This window comes from Ursus americanus, chromosome 7 (genome assembly GCF_024610735.1).
Source record: "Ursus americanus isolate L20-20 chromosome 7, mUrsAme1.1.p, whole genome shotgun sequence".
NCBI lineage: Eukaryota > Metazoa > Chordata > Mammalia > Carnivora > Ursidae > Ursus > Ursus americanus.
Window position 1 is genome coordinate 39,199,725 of NC_142133.1, and position 22,718 is coordinate 39,222,442.

Below are 22,718 nucleotides of genomic sequence, written 5' to 3' on the forward strand. Positions count from 1 at the left end.
AGGGAGGTGAGTTGAGCAGTGTGGTGGGTGAGAGCCTGGGTGGTCCAGTCAGGCCCACTTGGGCTTGAGCCTGTCTCTAGGATGCTGGGCGAGTTGTATAACATCTGTAACCCTCAGTTTCCCTCAATGCCCCTCTGTAAAATGGGAAAACCCAACAACAGACTCTACTTCACAGGGTTGTTTATGTGAAAGGAGTTAAGTTTCTCAAATACTTAGTGCAGTCTGAAGCAGAGATTAAGCATTTTATAAATGGTAGTTATTCTGTGGATGGAGAGGGCCAACAGAAAGGTAGACAGGCTCGGGGAGAAGAGAATAGGAAGGGAATAGGTCTTTTTCACACCATCTTTCCCTCCCATTCTCAGCTATACGACACCACCTGCCCCAATACACACAAATACACACGTGTGCACACACATACTTTACCTGTAGGTACTCAAGCATCAACCATTTTTCTGTTTGAGGGTTGAAGGGAACTGCTCTGTGGTGGGTATAGTGGGAAGAGCATAGCTTCGGAATGAGGCTTAAATTTCAATAGTACTTATTTTTCATGAGCTCTGAAAACCCTGTCCTAGTCTCTTGAAGTCCAGTTTCCCAAAGGTGACCTGACCTCATCTACTTGCTTACAGGGAACTGCAAGGAGAAATTCGGGGTTGGGATTGCTCCTAACAATGGTAGAGACTTACTGGGTATTTAATCCTCATCTGTGTTAATGGTATCAAATGATCCAAAAGAAAATGAGCTGGTTGGAGAAGGAAAAAGTTCAGGTGTGTCTCTTCTGGGCCTGGGTGGCGGGGTTGGGGGCGGTAGCCGCACTGAAGATGGAGGAGGGGAAGGCTCTGTTTCCCAGTCACCTGGAGCTCACAGAGGCTCAAGTGGACAGAAGGCAAGTGTGACCACAGAAAGCCATTCACTGTATGAGCCTTAGTATAGATGTGGTTGAGCAGGGCAGCAGGGCTCTGGCGCTGGGGACTCAGGGCCCTGAGGGATACTCCTCCTCTTTCTCCTCCCTCACTTCCTTTCTGGAAGGCCAGAAGAAGGCTTCTGAGGAAGACTTGTGGGCTGCTGGCATCTGGGGGGCTCTGCCAGGGGTTGGAGTCATAGGCAGGGGGGCCACTGTGGCTCGAACTCGGTTTGTCTGGAACTGCCCAGCCTGCAAAGAAAGCAAGCAGACTTCTCTGAAGCCCAGACCACAGTTCCTGATCTCCTCTCCTGTTCCCTGTTGGGCCTCCTGTCTTAACTCCTTCCTGTGTTCCATCCCTTGAGTGACAGCCTCAAGGCCCAGGGCAGTGGAGTCCCCTGGGCTTGTCTTCCTGGCTGAGTGTCCCTCCTCTGTTAGCCTGCCCACGAGCTAGCTTGTGGTGGGCTCTGTTCTCATCTCTAGATTGATTGTAATTTGGAAAGATCTTTCTCTTGTAACTTCAGCTAAGGCAAAGCAGGAGTTTCTAAAGGCTCTGTTACTGAGAAACTAGGAAAAGATTAATAGGGACAAAAGGAAATATCATTGAATATGAATTTCATAAAAATAACCCCACCCTCAATTCCTTTTCTCTCTTTAACCCTTGTTGCTAAAGATCTGACTCCAGTTGACTAACTTGGGTCAGCCTCCTTTTCCTCATCTGTACAATGAGTATTAACACTTACCTTGCAGGGACGCTGTGAGGATTAAATGAGAAAGACACATGTGAAAGCACTCGTCACAAAACCTGACAAACGGCTGGTGTTCAGTAAATGCTAATTTCCTTCCCTTTGGACATTTCTTTTTCCACCTTCCATTTAGCCTTTTCTTTAAACAGAAGCTGTGGTCTCAGTGCTGTCAGTTTGCTTAGTGGGCCAATGTCTGTTAAATGACTAATGAGTTATCATAAGTGCTACAGTTAAGATACCTAAATATTACCATATGTAAATGTCCAGTGCCGGGGCAGAAAAGCGTCCCTATCGGGCAGGGGTTGTAATTTCCTTTGTCCAGGGAAAAGCACTGTTCTTTTTCTTCTTCTCCTGCTGGCTTGGTTTTCCCCTCCACAGGGGAGATCCAGGGAAGAGGGCTACTCCCTTGGTTGGGGGGAGAGGGGAATTGGGGACAGGGTAGGAGGGCTCTCTTGGATTCTGGGCGTAATGGGGAGGAAGGGGAGTAGGGAGGGAGCTGTACCTTTCTCAGGGCCCGGCTCTCTGAGCTTGGGTGGAGCCGGCCCTGAGGCCTGATAAAGGTGCTGCTCAGGTGTGAGTACAGGTGGCTCCAAGCCTGCAAGGGGTTGTAGGTGGGCTCTAGTTCCAGGCTGTCCAGCACGCTCTGAGGAAGAGAGAAGAGGAGCCTTACCCAGGGAACCTGTGGTCACAGAACACAAGATGTGAGGCAGAGTATGAGAGGCTGGAGGATCTGTGAAGACTGAAATAGATGTGGGGCCCATTGGGTGTCCTGGCCCCCTGATCTGAGTGCTTGTGCTGATGTAGAGTTCCGGCAAGAGTGCAACAAGTAGGTGCAACCTCGAGTGGTTAGGGACGCGGAAGACTCTGGCCCCAAGAAGTGTGTCATGGGATTCTGAGAGGGGCTGGAGTGCTGTGAGGTTACAAGGGATCCAGTGTGCACGGCTGTGAGGGAGGGGTGTCCAAGGCCTGGGGTGCTCACAGTCTGCTGGGAGCACACTGAGTTCTCTGCCTGGCCTGAGAGGTGAGCATAGCCCGAGGACACGCAAGCATAGCATTCCTGAGTAGTCAGGTTTTCCGGCCACAACATCCTGTGCCAGGAACCACTGGCCCCGAAGTGAGACACTGAGCGAGCCATGGCCACTCGTGCCCACCTCTCTCTGCATGCCCACAGCCGCCAGGGCAAGAACACAATCCCAGGCTCTGTCCTCTTTGCATGTAAGCCAGTGATCCAGCAGTGATGTGGTTCCAGTTCTCCCTGCCCAGAGCCCCTCCTCCTGCCTTCAGCCAGGGGAGGCTGGCAGAGGAAATCCAGAATCCAGATCCAAGGAAGAGAGGAGGAGGAGGGGGAGGAGCGGGAGGCATGGGAGAAGGAGGGAGAAAATGGCCAGCAGCGCAGTTCCCTCTGTTGCCTAGGAGTCTCATTTTGAAGCCCTTCCTATCTTGGGCACCTACATTGGCTACCTTTTCCTCAACAAAAATAGATGCACACAAACAGGTACACACATCTGCACACACACAATGCAGAGAAAGACCCGTGGGAACACACCATCACACAGACCCACATCACATTACTGACCCTCCACCACCTTCTTGGCACAACCACTTCTCCCTCTGCTCCCCAGTCTTCCCCCAACAGGCTCACTCCTCTCCCTCATGCCTTTCTCCAACTCCCAACTCTTCTCTCCCTCTGTCTGTCCCAAGAGCTCTGAGCTCCACTTGCCTCTACAATCTTAAGGCTGTCATCAGGTGGGTCCTCAGGCAGCAGGGGGAAGGGGCTGGGCAGCATCAGTTCCCGAGTGGCCACTGCCTTCACCAGCAGGGTGGGGGAGCGTGATGGCACAATCACATAGAAGGTGCTGGCAGGCTGTCTCAGGCTGTCTCCGCTCAGGGGCTCCCCTTTGGCCAACAGCAGCCATTCTCTTTTCTAAAACAAAGACATATGTAAATGCTGGTTCACCTTCAGTCTTTTGCATGTTTTAAAAATCAATCCCCATCAAGAGTTCCCCAAGTTTCTCTGGAGGTATCAGGGAGGCCCAACCCATTTTACTCTCACCTGGGAGAGAGGGACTTCCTGCCTGAGTTGTTAGTGCCCCAAGACACTGCTCTTCTTCCCAGCTTGGAGTTGTACACAAAAGGGTTAACAATACAGAGACAAGTTAAGAGATGCCCTTTAACCTGAAGTAGGTGTTCACCCCGAGATGGCTAACATCCTACTCAATGGTAAATGTAGAATTTTAAGAATTATAATTTTTAAAAACAGAGACTTGTGTTGTGAAAATTCATGTCTTATTTTGAGTGTGAAAAAATCTGGTTGTGTTGCACAACTGAGATCAGAGTGGGCTGGCTAAGGGAATATCTCTGGAATACACAGAAAGGGTTTAAGAAGGTGGTCAAAGTCACCTGCCAAGCGAGAGGAGGAGGAGAGAGCAGGGAGTGAAAAGCTTAGGTATGAGTAGGTACATGGGGGACAGGGCCCTTGAGATCAACCCAGCTGTCACAGGACAAAAAGAAGGCTCAGAATTCTGGGGCAGGACTCTGAGTGAAAGCTACTTCAGAACAGAGGGGTGACTCTTTGCCATGTGCCATGGGTAAGGAGAAGAGACATGTAGACATATCCACTGATTTTGTAGGTGTGCCCTTTTAAATCAGGCATGGGAATAAGGCAATTTGCTGTGGTAGTGTTTCAAGGAAAACCACTAAACTCCAAGAAATGTGGAGTCAGAACTGTTACAATCATCTGTAAATTGTGTCCTCTTGCTGGAGGTGATCACCACTTACACCTGGCACAAACATAACAACCTCCCTGCTACAGAAAATGAAAGAAAGCACACTAGCTCTACTCCACTCTTAACTTATACAAAAAGTTGGAAGAAATAATGAGAGCAAAGGCAGACAGAGGAAGCAAGATGTTAGGGGATAAAGGAACATCAGTGCCTTGTGGAAGACACTGGAAAGTGACATAGTGAAGCACATGAGAAGCCTTGCTGTAGCATTAGTGTTATACCCCAGGGGGAATGCGCTGGGCTGGAGGTGGTGTGGAAGGTTCTGGACACTTAAAAGCAGTGTTGTCATTTCGTGCAGCACAGAACTCTGAGGAGGTCTGGTAGGCTGGGCAGGTGGTAGGTACCTTCAGAAGTTTATGTTTTCTTTTTTTTTTTTTAAAGATTTTATTTATTTATTCGACAGAGATAGAGACAGCCAGCGAGAGAGGGAACACAAGCAGGGGGAGTGGGAGAGGAAGAAACAGGCTCATAGTGGAAGAGCCTGATGTGGGGCGCGATCCCACAACGCCGGGATCACGCCCTGAGCCGAAGGCAGACGCTTAACTGCTGTGCCACCCAGGCGCCCCAGAAGTTTATGTTTTCTTAACACCTTGCTTATACCTGGTAATGTGCTGTCTTCTTGAAGAACAGATCCAAAATGCGATGGAAAGTCTACCTGACCCTTCTCAAATCCATTAAACTGTAAATAGATGATGTAGAAATCATGGTGCATTTTTGTGTGTGGAGGGATTTGCCCTTGCTCTGAGGACATGGCCTCTTTAAGCCCGGAAGAGATGTTCTCTGGAAGGGATAAGTAGCAAGTGGCAGGGCATTCCATTTCAACTGGTTCAAGTAACTTCTCATGTGGATCAAGCTTGGATTATTACAATTATTTAATCTTCAATTTTTATGCTGGTTTATGCATTGTTTGCGAATTAGTTTATCTATTAAGAATGTATTGAGTGCCTGTTATGCCCAAGCACTAGGCATGAGTATACAGAAATTCATTAGACATGTTCCTTGCCCCGTGAGAGCTTATAAGGTAGTAAAGGGAAAGTTTGTACATTAATGTTAGTCCAGTATTTAGGATGACCAACTGTTCTGGTTTGCCCATTTTTAGTACTGAAAGTCCTACATCTCAGGAAACCCCCCTGTCATGGGCAAATGGGGGTGGTTGGTCACCCTTCTAAGACTCCACAGAGAATAGAATATCTGTCACTGTAGCAAGTCCCTGGGGGCTAAAACCATGACAATGGACCTTTTTTGGACTTTTTAAAAAAGCAATGTGACATTTCTTATACCTTGGTGTTATGGAATAATTTCATGACTGCTATACTGTAGGGTTACTAAGAAACTTTGAATGCTGCACAAGTAAAATTATGGATCCCTAGAATTTGAGCCTATGGATTTTGAGACAATAGTTAAGTTTCTGTTAGAGAAATAGTATGCAGGATTGAATGAAGCCTCTCAAAAGTAACTCCTGATGTGTGGAATATCAGAGGACTGGCAAGAGATCGAGTTGAAAGGATTTTACAGAATGACTTAGAACATCTGGGCTGATTTACAGAGAGGTTAGCAGAAGGCTCTGGAAGGAAGAGAGACATATACACTTGTTAGTTTGATAAAGATATTAATTTATCTGTAATTCCCAGGAGCATTTGGGGAAAGTGAGAGATAGGGAAGTTGAACTTTAAGGCCCTTATTTTGGACTCTGAATTTCTAACCCCTTCCTGGATAGTGCTTAATGGCACTAGAGATCTGAATTCCAGGATCCAAGCTTGAACATGTTACCCAGGTCATGGGTTGACTTGTAGGTACAGGCAGTTGTACCTGTGATGGAAATGGTTAGCTGCCAGGGCAGGTATGCGAGGCTAAGAAAAGACATGGGGATGTCTCATAAGACTAGCTTTTGGGCTCCTCAAATTGAACAATGCTTAATGGTGGCAGATGATAAAATATGCTTTTGCTAGTTCTATTTTTTTTAATATTTTATTTTTAAGTGATCTCTATACCCAACATGGGACTTGAACTCATAACCCCAAGATCAAGAGTCACGTGCTGTACTGACTGAGCCAGCTAGGTGCCCCTTTGCTAATTCTAAAATAAGAAGAATGAGTTAGATGCTGAATTTACCAGAAAGCAAGTAAAAATGTGTCTGTATTTGTTGTGTTTGCTACAGAAGGTGCTAGGGAGCTTAGACTTTAGAAGGTGGGGACTGATTCTGTTTAGAACAGGTATGGACAGGGGCAGAGTTGAAGGGCATTGAAGGGCATGCCATACTCCAAGCTCTTTCTCCCCCACCTCTGCCCTAACTTCTAATTTCTAAGGCTGTGAAAGTAAGTGTGGTAACCACTGTTGGTTGACTGGCCACTACTCCCCCACCCCTCTCCCTTCTTCCTTCTCTCTACATATTTTTCAGTCTTTCAGTGATTGGTCTGGGATAACATGTGACCGAGATTTAAATAATGAGACATAAGCAGAAGTTGCTGTGAGACTTCTGGAAAAGCTTTGTAATATGCTGGCAGGCTTTTTGCCTCTTGACCATACTCTTTTTCCCTAGGACAGGACCAGGTCTTAAGGCACAATAGCCACATGAGGAACAGGCATAAGGATGAAGCATATTTGCTATGGATGCTGCAGTGACAAACCGCAAAGATTCCGGGTCTTTGATGGTATCAGTCTCAGAATTGTCTGTCCCCACACTTCTTGTTATATCAGAAAAATTCTTAATTACTCAAGTTAGAGTTGGATTGGTTTTCTGTTAGTTGCAGCCAAAGGAATCCTTTACAGATAGTAAAGGAAAGGAAGAGGATATAGCTAACGGGGAGACAGAAGTAGAAAGGACAAGTTTAATGGCACCGGTATAGGCCCTGCTAGGATGGATGGGAATTTCTTATAGCAGGTAAAATCTTTAATCTCACCAAACCAGCACTTCCTTGGTCTGCCGTCAATATGATGTCCTGGGACCAAATTCAGCAATTAGTTTTTGGGAAGTCCAAAGTTATACATGGATTTTTGACATGGGAGGCTGGTACCCCTAACTCCCTATGTTGTTCAAGAATCAACTGCATTTATCACAACCACATGGGATTTATCCCAGGAATGCAACGTTGGTTTAATACCCCAAAATCAAACAAAGTAATATACCATGTTTCTAGAATAAAGGACAAAAACTACATAATCAGCTCAAAGGATGCAGGAAAAGTATTTGATAAGATCCAAAACCCTTTCATGAACAAATTAGAAACAGAGTGGAGCTTAACCTGACAAAGGGCTCTACAAAAATCCCACAGCTAACATCATAAGTAGTGATGAAAGACCAGAAGCTTTGCCCCTGAGGTCAGGAACAAGACAAAGATGTCTGCTCTTGCCACTTCTATTCAACATTGTACTGGAGGTGTATTGAAGACCAGAGGGCCACTCCCCACATTTTCTGGACTATTAGGGCTCTAGGATTCTGAGTATGAGCCAGGGAGAAGCACTCATAAAGATATTGGGTGTGTCAACATCCTAGTTCTTGGGGATTAATATTTTCTAAACTTGGGTTAGAAAAAAATACAATAATATGACATTTCTCACACCAGAATGCTAAGGCACAGCCTCATACCCTTTATTACTGCTGTGAAGATCAGGATAGATGTGAGAACCAGGTACAAGAGTGGGATAAAGGGCAAAAAAGATGAGTGGGGGCAGGATGTGGTGGGGGCAGGAATAGCTTCCCAGTGAAGGTATTTAAGCAGAATCTGGAAAAAAATGAGTAGATATTTGTCAGGTAGAGGCAAAAGGAAGGGAGCAGCATGAAGAAAAGGTATGGAGGTAGGGAACAGTTTGGCATATTTGGGGGACATTTAGCAATTTATTAGTGTGACTGGAGTAAAGGATGGAAGGGGCATGGTAAAAGACGAAGCAAGAGAAACAGACAAGGCTGGGTCACAAGAAGCCCATGGATCCCATGCTAGCCTGCTGTCTATTCTAGCATCTGTCTGTTTCTCCTGCAGCCCAACACTCTAACTTCATTCCTTTTTTTTTTTTTTTTGCGGCTCCTGACCTGCTATCACCCCACTCTCAACTTGGATTCTTGTTCTTGACTCTTCGCCTAATGTAACCAAGGACTTTCCATTTCCCCACCCATTTACAGCCCAACCAGGTCATTGCCTATGTAGCTAGACCTCCTGCTGGACACATCCTGGCTTGAATTCTGTCACTTCTGTGGCCAATTACGGCAGACATGGCTTGTAAAGCTCTGGAATGTGTCTCCAGAGACTCTGACATTTTAAGTAGGAAATTGAAAGACCTAGGTGGTATTTTCATTTCTTTTTCTAGTTCATACAGACATGACTTTGTAAGAGAAATGAGGATGTGGAAAGTGAGTCATTAGCTACATAACTGGGACTACACAGTAGGATTTGGTAACTGAAATTATGTTTTCCTGGTAATGGATAGATTAATCTCATAAATACTTAGAAAAATTACTTTTATTTGTGTGTGTGTGTGTGTGTGTGTGTGTGTATATATATATATATATATATATATATATTCTCTACCATATTCCACAAAGCAGTTATGCCAGTTTAGAAAAATGTAACAATACAAAAAAGATAAAATACACAAGGGATTGGGCAAAGGAAAAATAAGGGTAGGGCAATAAAAGAGCCAAGATTAGGTAAGCTCAGAGAAATGCAAACCACCCACTTTTGCTAAAAGGGACTCCACAGCTTTTCCTGATAAAAGTGTTTGAGAAGTTATCTTATGGAGCCAGTGAATGTATTTCAGAGAACTCCTGCAATCAGTATGATAATGAGTTTCATATGGCTTTAGAGTGATTAAAAGTTTGGGTCCTGGAGTCAACCTAGATTCCATCCTGGCTCTACCATTTACTACCTGTGTAATCTTGGAAAACTACTTAACATCTCTGAGCCTCAATTTCTTCATTTGTAAGACAGAGATAATGATTCCTACTTCAACAGATGGTTATGGAGATTATATAAATTAATATTTGTAAAGTATTTAGAACTGCTTCAGGCACACAATAGGCACCATGAAGTGTTAAATTTTTTAACAAAAATATATTGAATAATTATTAGATAATATTTATTAAATTTTGTGAAATTAAAAGTAATTTATAATTCTTAGATATAGATTTATAAAATTTCCACAGAATGAAGTAAAAACACATTGTTCTCTGTGGTCTGGATTGATCTAAGAGTGAAATTTATGGGAATGGATGGATGGCACACATCTTCCAGGAAGGGCCAGGGAATGGGTTTATTAAGAGCCTTGCTTATCTGATGAAGTGATATTCTTTTGAGGAAAATGAAGTAAAATACTAAAATAAAACAAAATAATCTATGAGGAGGATGGAAAGATATAACAGTCAATTCTCACGTAAGAAAATCAGGGGATGGAATAACACTTAAGGCTGTAGTTGACTAAGATTTAAAGCTTGTGTAAAGTGTAATTAGAAAAGTTACGTAACATTTATAGTTGATGAGGACTGGTGGGCTGGCACTAATGACTAGAATTTAATTATGGCAGTGTGGACTTTGTTCAGAAGAACTACTCCAAAAGAAGGGGGAGAGGAAGAGACAGCATTGAATGAACTGAGCTATACTTATAGTTGTAAGGAAACCCAGGAGCCTGAAAATGAAAACTTGGTGGAGTCAGCCAACTGGCTGAGAGTAAACCAGAAAATGTATTACAGGCTGTCTAGCCGAATAAGGGATGTGAAGTGGGAATGAAGATTTAATAAACATCTCCTTCTGCATCTGAGTGGGACGGAATGGCCAGAGGCACACTGGTTCTCTTGCCTAGAACAACTAGAAAAGTTGGAATTTACACAAACAATTTGTCTGAAGGCAGTGAGGAGGTGCTGAGACAATGAAAATGAGAGGTAGCTAAGTTTCTGGAGGGGGAAGAATCCAGAGAGATGAGGAAATTACTGCAACTGCTTTTACCTTGAAGGCGCATGTTAATTCTGAGCTAGAGGGAGAGCAGGTGGGAGCTGAGAATCTAGGATTTGCATATGCTGAGGCACTTGCAAGAGAACAGAAAAACCAGCAGATCTTCTGGTGAGGACCAGCCAGGGCTGGGGTGGGTGCTCAAACCAAATTTTCACTCAGCACGTTTATCAAATATGGGGGCTACAGGAAGCAGGAGTCAAAAACACCCAAGAGAAAGCTTTGAGAAGCAGAGTATCTTAACAGACTTGGGATAGAGTGATTAGAGTTGGGATTGTCCAAGGGAAGGGGATGCACACAATATACCAGGTTTCAGTGGAAAATCATGGAAGGCCAGGAGCAAACCAGGTGTAAATTGAACCTTAGTGGGACTGCAGTCCAGCCTGGACTCAGTACAGCTTCTGAGTAGAATAGGATGATTTGTCACCACTCTATTTGCATAGTGCAAGTCAGGATGGACCCTCGCTAGAGGAATACCAATTGGAGCCTCTGCAATTTATTTAGACACACTGAGCATCTTTCATTAGAATATTACCAAATGAACCAAAAGACAAGACCACATGCCTGAAAATCAGAAGAAAAAAAGAGAGCTAAAAGAAGCCACAGGTGATCCAGGTATCAGGATCAGCATATGAGAACTTTAAAATAGCAATGATTAGTATGTTCAAGAAAATAGGTGAAAAAGGGATGCCTGGGTAGCTCAGTAGGTTAAACGTCTGCCTTCAGCTAAGGTCACGATCCCAGGGTCCTGGGAGCGAGTCCCGCATCGGGCTCCTTGCTCAGCGGGGAAACTGCTTCTCCCTCTGCTCCCCCTGCTTGTGCTCTCGCTGATAAATAAATAAATAAATAAACAAACAAATAAATAAATAAATAAAATCTTTTAAAAAATAAGTGAAAAAATGGAAAGTATCTCCAAAAAATTAGAATCTATTAAAAAAAAGAGAAAGAAATGTAAATCATAGAACTGCTAACCAACCACCACATGCAAATCATATGCCAGACATAAGCTAGGTGCTTTAAACATGCAATATTATTTAATCATCTTACAAACTATATGAGATATATCTTGTTGTCTCTATTTAACATGTGACAGGGACAAGAGTTATTAATGTGTCTGTCATGCACCTTCTCCCTTTTTTTCGTTCTTCCCCACTCTACTTCTACTCACAAAAGGAGAAGCCTTGTGAATTCTATTTCTGGATCTTTTGAACAGGAAGAGAGAGACAGGACCCTGAGGGGGAGATAGACTATGTCAGAAGGTCTAAGCCAATCTACAGAATATGTGTATAGCTGAGAGAGGGAGGAAGAAGGTAGAGGAATGGGGACTGGTGATGTAGACAGAGTTTTAGTGTTTTTTTTTTTTTTTGAGTGTGTGTGTGTGAGAAAGGCTCTAACCAGGAATAGCTCCTGGTTAGATATAATTGAGGAGTGAAGGAAGAGTATTTGAGAAATCTCATTGTGGGTTATGAACTATTTCCTCTTTGGTGTTCTTTGAAAGCACAAATAAATTTTAAGATTACTTTTTGGCTTCTGGATAGTGCTTCTTTGTATATCATTTATGCGGAGATTAGCCAAATGGGGCCACTAGGTTTTTTAAGGTTTCAAATAAATGAATATACTATTGCATAGAGAGGTTAAGTATGTTACCTGAATTCACACAGCTGGGAAATAATGAAGCTGTCAGGAACCTAGGGCCATCTGATTCCAAAGCTCATGCTTTTCATGTACAATACAAACCACATTTTACCACAATAGATTAGAAAGCTGCCTTGCCTTGACTCCCCAAAAAGAGAGGTAACAAAGGGAGAATTTCTACTCTTAACCTAACTTTGACTAAGGCTGAGAAATCAGTTGGTAAAATGGGAATGTGGTAGAAATGCCAGGAAAAGGCAATCCTGTTATTCTGGAGTTTGGGTTGTCAGACTTATATCACAGACTTTATTTTTTATTTTTATTTTTTTTTAAAGATTTTATTTATTTATTTATGTGACAGAGAGACAGCCAGCGAGAGAGGGAACACAGCAGGGGGAGTGGGAGAGGAAGAAGCAGGCCCATAGCGGAAGAGCCTGATGTGGGACTCGATCCCGGATCACCAGGATCACGCCCTGAGCCGAAGGCAGACGCTTTAACGACTGCGCTACCCAGGCGCCCCTATATCACAGACTTTAACCCAAACCATAAGATCATATATTTGAAAAACTAATAAAAATATGCTTTTCCCTAAAAAGAAAATAGAGCACACAAAGTTCTAATGATAAATAAAGGGATCCAGAAAAACCTCATTGCAGAAGTACCATTTGAGTTGAGTTTTTCAGGATGGGGTAGGGTTTGAACATATTGTGAGAGAGGAGAAGGGACGATATGAACAAAGGTTTAAAGGTGTGGCAATTTAAAGTTTGTATATTAATTTGGCTGGACTCTATGGGGCATGAAAGGGGATGAAGGGAAATGGACTAAAGTTTGAATACTGGCTAAGGAATATGGACTTTATAATCAACAGTAAGCCACAAAATATCTTTAAGCTGAAGGGTGGCAGGATCAGTGCTGTGTTTCAAGAAGATTAATCTGGTGGCAGTATATATAATGGACTGGGAACGGAAACACTAAAGGCACTGAGACAAGATATTATTGCAACATCATAGGGAAGAGGTAAACAGACTCTGAAATAGGATAGTGATGATAAGAATGGAGAGGAGGAAAACATGCAACAGATGCTGTGGGGAGAGAACAGGCAAGGCTTACGTCGCTGGGTATTGGCACCTCCGAAAAACATGTGGCAGTCAGGGGAGTACTTCAAGAAGATTAATGTGGTCCAAATTAGGACCACAAATTAGGGCAAATTAGAAGAGGGAGAGATTGGAGGTAGGGAAACTAGTTAGGAGTTTACTGAAGAAGTCTTGGGGAGAATAAACAGTGGGAACAGGAAGGAAAGGACAGTTACAACTCATCTTATGAGAAGAAAACTGATATGACTTAGTGATGAAGTGGGTGTAAAGGATGAGAAGGCTGGAGGTCACTGAGGTTTCAAGGCTGGGTGAGCAGACAGTGGCGGCGCTGCTATTAACAGAAAGACAGAAGTTAGAATGAGAAGGGGAAACATCACAGTAAGAAACAGAAGATGAGAGTTACACAGGGAGCTGAGGACATCAGATTTTAAAAGACCATATGAAAAAGGTGTAAGAAAGACTAGAAAACCAAGGAGTTAGAGAAGTGCTGCAAACTTGTAAATACAGGATCAGAAGTTTCAAACTCTAAATAAGGTCTTATCACATAGTAGGTACCGGAAAAAGATTGGTTGAATGCATCAGAAGAGGCTTGTGGGGAATTCTCCCTTCTTTTTTTTTTTTTTTCTAAAATATTTTATTTATTTATTAATCTATTATTTATTTGAGAGAGCGAGAGCAAGCAAGCAGGGGGAGGGGTAAAGGGCAAGGGAGAGAGAGAATCTCAAGCAGATTCCCCACTGAGAGTGGAGCTCGATGCAGGACTCTATCTCCTGACCCTGAGATCATGACCTGAGCTGAAATCAAGAGTCAGATGCTTAACAGACTGACCCACCCAGGCACCCCGCTTTTTTTTAAATCAAGAAATCATTCTATAACTGTCTTACATGTTTATGTAATCAGACTAACTTCACAGGGGTGCTTACAGAGACTTCTGAGGAGAATAACTTGCCTATAACTTTTATAATCACTTAAGAAATTGTCATAAATTTTGCTAAATACGATTATTCATCTCATTATGTTTATACCATTGATGTCTTAGCTGTGTTTCTGCCTTTGCCACTTGGTTCTTAAATCAAAGTTAAATGATAATAAAACCTACAGCCATACTACTCTTTATGTGTTTCCTTAAAACAGAGCACATATTAAAATGTTGTAAATAAATATTTTTAAATACTAGATCTAAAAAGAATGAATCTGGTATTAGAATCACGGTAAAGCACAGGAATTCTCCCTTCTATAACACACTGCCTTTCAGGATTTTTGCTGCTCAGATACGTCATGTGAAAAGCAAAGAAGGAAGAGCCATTCAAACACTGTTTTGCTTCTGTCTTTTCCAGAAAAGGAGAATGTTCTGTCTTTTCCAGAAAAGGAGACAACAGTAACGCAAGATGGGTGAGGAGCTATTACAAGTACCCCATCATTTCAAGTGAATTCAAGTCCTGCGAAGTGCAGAACCCCGGGGTGGTACATGAGGGGAGAATCAGCCTCAGGCTTGTAGGCTGTGTTTATCTGGCTACATCCGGAGTACGGAATTTAGCAAGGAGGTTAAAAGCATAGGCTTTGTAGTCAATGAACTCAGTTCCAAATTCTGACTTGGCCACTTTGGTAGCTATGTGACTTTTGGTAAGTTACTTGATCTCTGTAGACTTCAGTCTTCTACATGTGTAAAAATGGGGACAATAATCCCTACCTCACAGAATTATTGTGAGGATTAAATGAGATAAAGTATCCAATGCACTTGGTTAAGTGACTAGCCTCTAGTAAGTGCTCCCAAACATGGGTAATCTATTAGTGGTGGGTCAACCACATACTTGTGAATTTCCATGATAGAGGAGTGATCAATAAGTCTCTTTGGCCTTTAGAATGGTACCTGGCATATAGTACTCAATAAATATTTGTTGAATGAATGAATGAATGAATGAATGAATGAATATTAGATGCTCAAATGCCAAATTCAGAGGCAGGAAGAGTCTGATTTATATATGTAAACTATGAAGGAGTAGAATACTCTTTCTCATCCTTATTTTTAATGGCTACATAATATTTCATTGTTTGGCTGAATTGTTGATCCCATAACCTTTCCCTTATTTCAATTTAACCATTTCTCTATTTAGGACATTCAGGTTGTTCGAATTTTTTACCACTGTAAATAACACTGAGGTAAGCATGCTAGTATATATATCTTTGCTCCCTTTGCTGATTGTTTTCCTGTGCTACGTACTCCCCCAGCAATCGAATTAAAGTTTTGAAGTAGCTATCACTTTCTAGAAAATTTACACTCCTTCTAGCAGTGAACTAAAATTCAAATGTCTGTTTAAAATATCATGTACTATAAGAATGTAGGGAAGCCACTTGAGGGAAATTCCTCCCGAGTGATGTGGCATCTCTGAGATCCTGAAGAATGGGGTGGAGTAAATTGTCAACTGAGCTGTTGGGCTCTGACAGTCAGGATGTATCTGTTGTCTCTGCTCTGCAAAGACAGGGGATACGTGTTCTTCAGATAGGAAACAGGAACTTTGTGGGTGGGCCTAAAAGGGAGTGTGGGCTTTGAAACAGGAAAAAAGAAGCCTGCTTCTGATAGTGAAAGAGACACATTGCTGTGCTGGTCTGATCACCCATATGCTACTAGGTCAAACTGTTCCTCTATTTCCACTCACAGTTAGACCTGTCCTCGATTATATTTGCAGTTGTTTTATTTTGCTTTCTAAGTGTTTCATGCTCTTTTCTAAATGTTTTTAAGCTTTTTTATTTTTTTCCATTTCAGGAAATGGACATGCACTTAGATATTCAATCAGAAACCAAGCAGTTATTTGATACCTCACTCCTTACATCCAATCCTTCACCAAGTTCTGACTCTCTCTCTAAAATATGTCATTTTTTAAATTAAAGATTTTATTCATTTTTTTGAGAGAGAGAGAGAGAGTGACAGAGCATAGAAGCAGGGTAAGGAGCAGAGGGGGAGGAGCAGGGGGGAGGAGGAGGAAGGAGGAGGGAGGGGGAGGGAGGGAGAGGGAGGGGGGAAGAATCTCAAACAGACTGCCCGCTGAGCAGGGACTCCATGCGGGACTCATCTCACGACCCTGGGATCACAGCCTGAGCTGAAACCAAGAGTCTGATGCTTAACCAACTGAGCCACCTAGGCGCCCCTAAAGTATGTCTTTAATTGGTTTACTTTTCTTGACTTCAACATTCTAGTCCAAGCCACCATCATCTCTTGCCCAGACTACCATCATCTCTTGCCCAGACTACAGCAATCCTCTCCCACCTCATTTTCTTGTTCCCGTTCCTCCTTCTGCCAGTTCATTCCCCACGTTTGGTGTTAAGTAATCTTTTAAAAACTCAAATCATCTCTCATGATTTCTTTCTGCACTTAAAGTCCAAGGTCCTTAACTTGACCTACAAAGCTTTGCATGATTTGACCCCTGCTCAGTTCTCCAGTCCACCTTTTGGCTCTCTCTCCCTTGATTTCTTTGTTTCAGTCACAGTGGTCTTTCCATTCTTGATTCTTCTCTCAGCTCTTTCCAGCGTTGGGGTCTTTGCACATGCCTTTCCCAGGCATTCTCCTCCTGCCACCATTCACCTGCCTAATTTTCATTCTCATAAACTGACAGGTCTCAGTTTAAATGTCAATTTCACAGAGAGGCTTTCTGGCAGCAGCCTCTTCTTTTCCTTCATAAACTTCTCACAATTAAGTATTTATATATATAATTACATTTTATAATTATGTAATTTGTATATATAAAATTCTAAAGTATAATTTTATATATATATATATATATATATATATACATATATATATATATATAGTCTGTCTCTTTTATTACAGAGTAAGTTTCTTGAGGCCATGGATAATGTCTATCATGTTACCACTGAACATCTACAGTTTAGCAAGATGTCTGGCACAGTCTGGGTGTTCTTCATTTAAATAAACCATAATGTCCAGCCCAGTGTTAGAGAAGTGTTAAAATATAGTTACTTATGAAAAATATCCTGTTTCCATTTAAATGTACAAAATTAGGGATTTTCAAGTTTAGTGTCATATAACTGAGTACAGGAAGTATTCTCTATAGCATGAAAACAACAAAGAAAAGTCATATTTAATCCACATTTTAGAGTATTTCCATTTTTTTCCTGTCCTCTTGAACATTGGGTCAGGTTTGGGATCAGGGCAGGATTAAGCTAGCTACTTTTCTGTGATTGGTGCCTTACCACTCTTCTTCCTCACCTGGGGACATGCATACTCACCAGCAGGCTGTGACACAAGGCATGGAAGTGCTGCTGATTTGTCTCTAGTTCATCCCAGTCCAGCTGCCAACAGCTTGTGGGTCTGAGGATGAAGGGCAGTCCATATGTCAATGACTCGCAGATCCCACTGGAATTTAGAGCCCTGGCAAGAGACAATGGCAGTTAAAGTCTCTTCAATGATATGCAGAACCTTGACACCAGATCAGCTTAAATTCAGCTTATGTCTAAGACTCTATTGTGAAATCCTTCGTGTTAGGGCCTGTGAATTATTCACCTCAGCATGGCCAGCACCTGGCAAGGTATCTGGCACATAGCAGATTCTCAAAGCCTATTAATCAATGAATGAAGCATCATCATGAAAAGCCATCTAGACTCTGATGGATGTTTCTTCTCCTGAGCTTATTCCATTCCAAGTGACTTTTCTGGGGACACTCCCAGAACACCCCTACTGTAATAACCATGTAACATGATAGTATGCTAACCATTTGCATCCCAGTCCTGGCTCTCTTGTGGCAAGTGCTGAGAGAGGATGCATTTAAGAAGAGGATGAGCTGGGGTGCCTGGGTGGCTCAGTCAGTTAGGTGTCCGACTCTTGATTTTGGCTCAGGTTATGAGCTCAGGATCGTGAGATCGAACCCTGTGTTGGACTCTTCACTGGGCATTAAGCCTGCTTAAGATTCATTCTCTCCCTCTATCTCCCTCCCCCTGCACCTCCCCCCACTCACTCTTGCTCTCTTAAAAAAAAAAAAAAGAAGAAGAGAATAAATTTAAGAAAGTTTCCCAGCAGCATCCGCAGTCACAAACCCATGGACAAGCTCACTCAGATACTTGTGCACAGACGCTGTGATAGGAACTAGGAAGCAGTAAAAGTGGTCTTTGCCATCATTGCTAATTCTACCCAAGAACTGGTTCCCCAGAAGCAGAATTCTAGTACTTAGAGACATGGCAAGGCAGGAGTAGATCCTATCTACCCCCTTGTTCTTTGAACGTCAGACCTCTGTCCTGATGCCCAAACACAGTAAGGTATTCAATACACAGTTGCTGAATGGATAAACACTGCTGATCTTGTTTTTCTTTGTGTTCAGAGACTTTCTGGATTTCCAATCCTCATCCAGTCTTCAGAATGTCCTACTGAGGCATATCTTCCACCATCTGCCCATTCGTCTCCACATGCTGAGCAGCCGGAGCTTGCGCTTTCACTCCCATAACTGTAGTTTCTGCTTTGGAACTGACTCCCACCTCCCTGAAACTTGGCAATGCCCTCTACCTCTGGACTTCCTAGCTGGAATCAGGAAGAATAGGCATTTGCATGGATTGGGAAAGTTCCCTTCTCCCATACTTGATCACCCGGAGCTTGTAACGAGAGGCTGATGACTGGGAGGCCATCTGGTAGAGTGTGCTGAAGTCTCCTTTGGGGTCATCCATTCTCAAGGAGCCGTCAGCTGTGCCAGGGAGCAGGGACGGGCTGAGGAGTCGCTCTTGGAGATCACATTTCAGGCACACTACAATAAAAATGACATTGGGGGAGGGATAGTTTGTCACAAGTTACCTCAGGCTATGTGATTAAGAGACAACATCTGCTACCCATTCCACATCCACCAGGCAAGTAAGGCTTGGGAGGAGGCAGGGGAGTGGAAAGGGGAAAGTATGACTGGTTTGGAAGGCAGAGCAGGTCTGGACCTACAGTATTGCTCAATACAATAGTTAACTTATTTTCTACATCTGATATGGTTTTTACTTGTTTTACTTCTGCGCTGGCTGAGCAGTTGCCTCATAGTGAGAGATCTGGCTTGTGATCCAGTCTGAGAGGAACATGGGCCCTCTGTTGAGGAGACAGATAACACTATGATTTGCAGAGGCCCTTTGCAATCACAGATGGAAATCTTGCCTCTGCTGCTTCCCTGTGGCTAAGCTTTGGCAAGACTATAGGTCAGATGAAGGAAGAGCAGGAAAGCAGAAGTCAGGGAGTCAGCTGACAGCTACTGTTTCTCTGTGGGCTCTTCTAGGGACATTCAGGGGAGGAGGGGGAATAAGTTCCTAAAATGGTTTATTTTTTAATTCCCCAAAGAAACCTGAGGGTAGAACCTTCTGGAGCATCATTGTGGCAAGAGACAACAGTTCTGAGGGGGCTTCACCCAGGTATGAATTATTTATCAAGGTATTATGCCCTTCTGTATTAAGGTTCTGCTCTGGCAGGGACATTCACATGCCACAGTGTACGATGTGCTGTTGCATGAGGTTTGCAGCCTTGAGACTACAAAATGTTTCAATAAATTGTATCCCAGGTTTGAATACTGTTAACAAACATGACGTAAAAATAAAAGCAGAAATAATGTAGAAAAAGAGACAGGATGGCAGAATAGAGGTCAGATCCAGCTGGCCCTCCTGGGCCCAGCAATCAGACGTAGCCATTAATTCTGGGTAAGACGGTCTTGGCCTGCTCTGTCTCAGAGCCCAGGAAGTCAGTAGGAGGGGCTTGGCCTAGGACTCCCCTCATTTCCTCTGTGCCTGACTTCTCCATTGTTAGATATCTGGGCTTTAGAACTAGAGAGCTGTATTCATCTGGCTGAGATTATCAACTCTGGTTGTAATAAGAATCACCTTTTTATTAAGGAACTTTTAAAAGATACTGATGTCTGGGCCCTACCTCACACTAGTGAAATTGGGATCTCTGGAGATGGAATCCAGATACCCGTATTTTTAAAAAGTCCCTCATGTGATTCTTACTGCAGCCAGGGCTGAGAACTACTGGGACTATAGTCTCAACAGTGTTCTGAAGCTGGGAAAGCTGTCTTAGCAGGACTTGAGTCTAGAATCAGGTGTGCTTCTCACCACCCTGAACCCATGAAACGAGAAAAGACACTCATCTGAAGCTGACTGTGCACTCTGTCAGAAGGAGGCCTCTGAGGGAAGCACCTAGAGAAGCGGGTGAAGGGCCCTGGGCAACTACAGAAGAAGGTGGAGTGGGTGGAGAAACTTGTAAGGAGTCAAAGTGAACATCTGAGGAGCAGTCCTCAAAAGATTCTAGAGTAGGAGAGCTCAGCGTTCTGTATTGTTTTGTTTCATTTTTTATAGTGAGCCACATTTCCAGGAATCCAGTGTGGTAATGCACCATATTTTTAAAAAAAACAACGGATAGCTATCGCATGGTCTTTATTGCAGTTGTATAAACTCTCAGGTGGGTCACACCCACCCTGCAGGAGGGCTACTTTCCCTAGACCTCACTCCAAGTGCACCTGGTCATCTGGATTCCAGTGTAGGCCTCCCTAGCAGAAGAGCTGGTGAATCTGGATCTAAGTTTCACCATGCACCCAGAAGACCTGCAGATTTCCAAAAAATGACTGCAGATAGAGATAAAGAGTCTGGCTCTGACCCTGGTACTGAAAGCCATGGAAAGAGGGAGGGGAAAGGTAGAGAAATTCTCAACTATACCGTGGGAAAGTGCTGTACAACAGTTGAAGAAAGGCTGGTTGCTGGAGTTCCCAGCCTTGGAGGGCCCCAGCCCTCCTTTTGAGAGAAGTGCCCAGCATGAGGCAGCATCTTTGTTTAGAACTGCCCAGAGTGAAGCAGGTTGTATAGTAGGTAAGGGTCCAGGTTCTGGAGGAGACAGACCTGGGTTTGAGGAATGTTTTCTGGGCTGAGTATAGTCAAATGTACAAAATACAGATTTCTAATCTTAAGAGTGGGCTCTGGAGTTGCCTAACTTCAAATTCTGCTATTAATTTTTCTGTGCTGTCCTGGGAAAATGTCTAATTTCTCCAAGTCTCAGTTTTCTCATCTGTAAATCAGGGAGATAATATTGGTATTTAATTGATTCTAAGACACATTTTTCTCCCCACATACTAACATCTCTATATGTGTCTTAAAATTGCCATTGGCCAGACACACAATCCAAACACTTACTTACTACTTTAACTTCTCAGTAAGGACAAAATAATATTTCTAAGGGATAAGAAAGCACTGTGTCATGTTTAATTGGCAATGTTTTTCTTTCTTAGTTGTACATAAAGTAATGGTGTATCTCATAACTGACAGCATCTTAGATTCAATGACATATGATAACAGTACCTGCTTCATGATGGTGGGTGAAGATGAAATGGGATAATGCAGAAAAGGAGGTAACATGGTGCTTGGGGAAAAATAGATATGAAGTGGATTCCAGAAGATGGGACAGGGAGGAATTGGCACCATCAGCCTTGGACAAAAGGAGTGGAAAGGAGGTCCAGGGAAGATTTATACACCAAGGAAAGACAGATTGAAATCAAGGTAAGTCATCAAAGGCATCCCAGGCCCTAGGTTGAAATGGGAGTGTGGGGAGGGATGGGTGGGTAAAGATCTGATGGCTATCCCCAGAAAGAAAGGATCACCATGTGTCTTCCCCTTTGGTGGTGGGAGTCTATACCCATATTTCTCATTGAACTCCTGCCTCTACTAGTTGGGCTACTAGTTGTGCTCCGTGGGGCCCGCCTCTGTAGTTACTTTCGTTTACCTCAGTTTGGTGTCCTCCTATCCAGAAGATCTCTATTTAATCTTGGTTTAATCTTGGTTCTTTACCTTCTCACAGGCTGTGTTGTTAATTGTTGAGGTACCAGCATGCCTCAAGTTATTAGATCAATAATATCTACTACAATTCAAAATGAAAAACTTGAGGAAAATATATGATTCATTCACCTCTTATTTAGTTTAGGTGCTGCCCTATTATTGAGGTATCTAAGTCTTTGCTCCTAAATTAATTGACCCTTGCTGTCTAGGCTTAATTAGGTTCAGTTTTTCTAACTGTGGTTACTTTTTAGAAATTCTTTTCTTACTCCTTGTGCTTACACTGCACAGCCTCCTCCAGTCCCTAAACCTCAACTACTGTGTATTCTGATGACTCACAAATCTACAGTCTTAATCTGAGACTAGGATAATCATAGCCTATATAATATGTCTTTTGGGGGTGTGTACTTGAATCATCTCTGGATCTGGAAATGTTGCTGAAACACTGTGAAGGAAGAAGAAGATGGATATGTTCTTGGTCTGTTCCATTGTTATGTAGCCAGGCTTTGAAGAAAATCTCCATGCTGACAACATCATTGTCTATAGTCTGGAGGTCAATGTCAGTTCCCAGGATAGAACTCTCTGCAGAAGAAAGGGAATTAGTGGGTAAAGTGTTTAATTCTTTAATTGTAAACTTCGAAAAATGTAAAAATTTATATGTACCCATCTTTTGACTGTAAATTCTACCCCCTAGATATCTAGCTTAGAGACATTCTTAGATAGTACATATGGACACATATGCAAAGATGTGCAGTACGGCATTGTTGTAATAACAAATAATCAACACCTCAAACAGGAAGCAATTCAAATACCCATCAATAGGGGAATGTTTAAATAAATTATGG

General features: G+C 42.9%; 1 protein-coding gene across 2 annotated transcripts in view; it reads right to left on the reverse strand.

Moving 5' to 3' along the window:
* Window positions 1-433: 433 nt before the first annotated feature.
* The window catches only part of M1AP (meiosis 1 associated protein), a 64,404-nt gene continuing 42,119 nt past the window's right edge, over window positions 434-22,718 (reverse strand). Inside the window, exons 4-9 of one of the 2 annotated variants that reach the window (XM_087863601.1) lie at window positions 22,282-22,455; window positions 18,674-18,836; window positions 17,335-17,476; window positions 3,365-3,568; window positions 2,142-2,287; window positions 434-1,166 (exon numbers count right to left, since the gene is read on the reverse strand). In XM_087863601.1, coding sequence (XP_087719727.1) covers window positions 971-1,166; window positions 2,142-2,287; window positions 3,365-3,568; window positions 17,335-17,476; window positions 18,674-18,836; window positions 22,282-22,455 — 1,025 coding nt within the window. In that variant the 3' untranslated portion in view covers window positions 434-970. The remainder of the gene's footprint in view (window positions 1,167-2,141; window positions 2,288-3,364; window positions 3,569-17,334; window positions 17,477-18,673; window positions 18,837-22,281; window positions 22,456-22,718) is intronic. The other variant, XM_045788370.2, reaches the window with a different exon arrangement.